This window comes from Archocentrus centrarchus, chromosome 14 (genome assembly GCF_007364275.1).
Source record: "Archocentrus centrarchus isolate MPI-CPG fArcCen1 chromosome 14, fArcCen1, whole genome shotgun sequence".
Classification (NCBI taxonomy): domain Eukaryota; kingdom Metazoa; phylum Chordata; class Actinopteri; order Cichliformes; family Cichlidae; genus Archocentrus; species Archocentrus centrarchus.
This window is the reverse complement of record NC_044359.1, coordinates 24,288,462-24,292,654: the sequence shown is the minus strand read 5'-3', so window position 1 is coordinate 24,292,654 and position 4,193 is coordinate 24,288,462. Positions and strand designations below refer to the sequence as shown.

Sequence of the window (4,193 nt, the reverse complement as noted above, 5' to 3'; positions counted from 1 at the left end):
GTGCACAGCAGAAGGCACATTTATGTACGAAGCAGTTTATGTTGTATGTATGCAAAAAAAATAAAATAAATGTATGTTGACTTGAGTGCTTGTTGTTTTTGACTGCATTCAACTTGATTGCATAAAATGTTTACACATTCCTACCTGAATATTTATGTTACACTCCCACTCGTTGCAAATTTGTCAACTGCACATTGATTATATCAACCTCCTGTTCCTCCACATCCCAAAGATGTTCTATTGGGCTGAGATCTGGTGGTTGTGGAGGCCATTCGAGTACAGTGAACTCATCGGCATATTCAAGAAACCGGTTTGAGATGACTCGAGCTTTGTGATGTGGCAGAAGATGAGCACATGGTAGTCAAAAAGGTCTGCAGCAATACTCAAGTATTCTGTACCGTTTAAAACATGCTCAGCCAATACTAAGGGACCCAAACTGTCCCAAGATAATATCCCCCACACTGTTAGATCACTATCACTGGTACAAGGATGGATCCATGCTCTCAGACCTTACCATCTGAAAGCCACAGCAAAAATCTGGACTCATCAGACCAGGCAATGTTTTTCCAGTCCTCCTGTCCAAATTTGGTGAGCCCTTACAACTTGCAGCCTCAGTTTCTTGTTCTTACCTGACAGGAGTGGCATCTGTATGCCCATCTGCTTCAAGTGCGAACATTTGCATTCAGAGATGCTCTTCTGCATACCTTGGTTGTAAGAAGTGGTTATACGAGTTCCTCCTCTAACCTCTGGCATCAACAATGCATTTTCACCCAGAGAACTGCTGCTAACTGGATATTTTCTCTTTTTTTTTCAGACCATTCTCTGTAAACCCTACAGATGGCTGTGTGGGAAAATCGCAAGAGAGTATCAGCTTCTGAAATACACAGACCAGCCTGTCTGGCACTAACAACCATGCCATGCCAAGTCACTTAAATCACCTTTCTCCCACTTTCTGATGCTCAGTTTAAATTTCAGCAAGTGTTGACCATGTCTACATGCTTAAATGTTGTTACCATGTGACTGGCTAACTGGATATTTTCATTAATATCCAATTAGCCAGTCTGGTGACTGCATGTGCCCCATTCATGCCACTTATTCCTAGTGGCATAGTCATTCCTGTCATTTCAAATTTTTGGGAAAAATACATTTATTCCATAATATTTACTTTACCTTTAAATATCTTTTCTTTTAAATTGTTATCTCCATGTAAACGGATGAACCTGGTTCAGTTAATTTTGTTAAAACCATCTTAACCCTCTTAAAAAAACATGAGGTTTTAATAAAGTGTTTCCTTAAGAGGTCAGAAAATCGTGAGTAATGGGTAGATTAAAGGATTTTAACGTACCAAACACGACAACCAGTGTTCAAGATGAACGCTTTTTAGTCACTTTCACACAAGGACCCCCTTTTCTCTCCTTGCAAAAAACACAGTTACCGCTGCGTACCATTAGGGGGCAGTGTCGCAGTTTGCAGTAACACAAGGTGTCCTCCAAATCACAGTAGAAGAAAGTAGCTGCACTGACCAGTGGTAGCTGTGAAGTAATGCCACCGGTTGTTAACAAAGTCTGAGCGCAAGTTAAACCGGAGGGACCGACGCAGCGCTTCACGTTTTGCTGCATAGGTACGTGTCACCATTATCGGTCAGTGTGGAGAAAATACCAAGCAGCAGAATGAGCAGCCATAACAGCAAGCTTCCTTAGAGCTAATGCTAGCTGATGTTTTCTGGAAGCATCTGGCTCGTCTGTCGCTATGGTTACGCACGGTTGTCCTTAAGCGGAATCGTGGCGCTGGTGTTACCGGTTCATTTAGAGCCCAAACTTTCTTCTTTAAATTTCACTTTTAGGGTGGGCGAACAGCAGGTGCTGCTTGTCGAGATGGTGCAGCTGCACGTGAAGCGTGGAGATGAAAGCCAGTTTCTTTTTAACACCACCGTGGACGCGCCTCTGGAAACGCTGATCCAGCAAATTACAGCCATTTACAACGGAAGGCTCAAAGTGGAGAGACTATGTTCAGGTGAAAACACATCGTCGGGACTCGCATGTGTACACCTCACTACTGTTTAAGCAGGACAGCAACTAAGTGATTGTATATTACTAACCAAATGAGAGACAAAGCTGTTTAGTATTGGTGTCCTCTAATTTACTGCTGACTCTGTATTTTGACCCATTTCATGTCTCTGAGATCCAGTAAATAACATCATCCAGTCCTGTAAGAGGACCGCTGACAGACCTGCTTGTTCCTTTGTGTGCCCTCAGAGATTCTCGAGCTTGGAGACCATGGCATTGCCCTGCCTCCCAACATGCAGGGGCTGACAGAAGAGCAGATTGAGGAGCTGAAACTGAAGGATGAATGGGAAGAAAAGTGCATCCCCACTGGAGGCCCTGTGTTTAGGAAGGATGAGATTGGGAGGAGGAATGGACAGGGTGAGACTCTGGCTCTTGTGTGTAGTTTTATTGTTGTCAGGAAGACCATGACACATTATTTCATATCCTTTTGGGTTTTGGGGTGCTGTTTGATTGCAGGGTGGTTCTGCTCTGGTATTAAATTTTTTTTTTTTTTTTTTTTTTTTACCTTTTACCAGCTCCCAGTGATAAACTGAAAGAGGTGCTGACGAGAACGGTGGAGGAGGCAAAGGCGCTGACCTCTAAAGTGAGTTATTAGTGTTAACAGTTGAGCGTTGCTACTTGCTTTGTTTGCCAAGGGCTCACAAATTAATCACATCTTTCTCTTCATCCTGCAGAAACAAGTTCAAGCCAATGTTTGTGTCACTATGGAGATGGTAAAGGAAGCACTGGATCAGCTAAGGGGAGCCGTCATGATCGTGTACCCCATGGGGCTGCCTCCTCACGACCCTATCAGGATGGAATTTGAGAACAAGGAAGACCTTTCAGGAACACAGGTGAAACAGCTGAAATGGTGGCTGATGCACATGTAAAATTAGCAAAAGCAATAAACTACCAAAGTCATTTTTATCTTCCATTGCCAATTGGATCATTGGAGGTGTTAATTTTTTTATAAGGTTATGTTGAAGTGCATGAAACTGGTTCTCCTTCTTTTCTCTTCATCTGCCCTCTTCATCCATCTCCATACTTCAGGCGTCTCTGCAGGTGATCACAGAGGATGAATGCCAAGTGTGGTGGGCTGCCAAAGAGATGCAGAGGGGTAAAAAACTGCAGGACTACATTGGCAGAAATGAAAAGACAAAGCTCGTGGTTAAAATCCAAAAGGTGAGAGCCATTTCAGCCAACTTTTAAGTATGTTTGCAGCCTGCATCGTAGCTCATATTTTATGTTGCTGTTCACTTCAGAAAGGACAGGGGGCGCCAGCGAGAGAGCCTATAATCACTGATGAGCAGCAGAAACAGATGATGATGCACTACTACAGAAGACAGGAGGAGCTCAAGGTGGGGAAACGTGTCACACATTCAAAATCATTTGGCTATGAATATACAGGCTAACCTTTTCTTTGCGACTTTTTCAGAAACTGGAGCAGGCGGACGACGACAGCTACCTGGACTCAGAATGGTCAGACAGGCAGGCCCTCAAAAGACAGTTTCAAGGTCTCACTAATATCAAATGGGGGCCGAGATAAAGACCAGTACCGCTCTCTGTACCCAAGTTGGAGTCACTTCTGTGACTTGAAATATAACAGCTCTAAATGAAGCTGGACAAGATGCCTTATCCAAATCCTGTCAGCTTCCTGTTGATCTTATGTGACATCATCCAGGGTTTACTAATGATGTAACCTATGTGTTCTTATGGATTAAAGTAGATGCTTCTCCTACTTTCTAAATGTCCTGATGTTTGGATCTAGACATATTATATGATGTCAAATAGAGGCTGGTGTTTGATTTCTTTAAATTTAAATCTGGTCCCTGTGTTCCTGTGCTGTTTTCACCCTGTTATTAAGTTACTTTTTTATTGAATCTGTACAAAAAATAAAGTTAATTCTGTGTTTTATATTTTGACTGTGTGAATACAAAATTTATAAATATAAATAATATTTATAAACAGAAATGGTTTTACATCCCTGGAAGTGCAGGGACAAGGATGCTACACCTTTCCTCTCTTTGTCTCCTTCCTGGTAATGAGACATAAACACACGCCTGTGAAAGTTGCTCTGTCAGGAAGTTGCCACATAGCTGATTGCCATCCCAGCAGGACTGAGGAAGGTGTAGAGTTCAGACTGAGTCT

At 42.6% G+C, this 4,193-nt stretch overlaps 1 protein-coding gene across 2 annotated transcripts; it reads left to right on the top strand.

Annotated features, from left to right (window-relative positions):
* The first annotated feature begins 1,476 nt into the window (after positions 1–1,476).
* cfap298 (cilia and flagella associated protein 298) lies at positions 1,477–3,959 on the top strand. Of its 2 annotated transcripts, XM_030746827.1 has the most exons (8): positions 1,477–1,621; positions 1,844–2,013; positions 2,256–2,423; positions 2,582–2,649; positions 2,741–2,899; positions 3,096–3,227; positions 3,308–3,403; positions 3,481–3,959. In XM_030746827.1, the coding sequence occupies exons 2-8, from the start codon at positions 1,875–1,877 to the stop codon at positions 3,589–3,591; spliced, it is 873 nt and encodes a 290-aa protein (XP_030602687.1). In that variant the 5' UTR covers positions 1,477–1,621; positions 1,844–1,874; the 3' UTR covers positions 3,592–3,959. The 2 variants fall into 2 exon arrangements, with proteins under 2 accessions (XP_030602687.1, XP_030602688.1); XM_030746828.1 differs by lacking the exons at positions 1,477–1,621; positions 1,844–2,013; positions 2,582–2,649 and having other exon boundaries at positions 2,346–2,423.
* The last annotated feature ends 234 nt before the right edge of the window (positions 3,960–4,193 follow it).

Excerpts from the sequence above, each read along its gene's own strand:
- cfap298 (XM_030746827.1), top strand. The coding sequence starts at position 1,875 with ATGGTGCAGCTGCACGTGAAGCGTGGAGATGAAAGCCAGTTTCTTTTT. Across the intron at positions 2,014-2,255 it reads AGTGGAGAGACTATGTTCAG|AGATTCTCGAGCTTGGAGAC; the intron begins GTGAAAACACAT and ends GTGTGCCCTCAG. Across the intron at positions 3,228-3,307 it reads TCGTGGTTAAAATCCAAAAG|AAAGGACAGGGGGCGCCAGC; the intron begins GTGAGAGCCATT and ends TGTTCACTTCAG.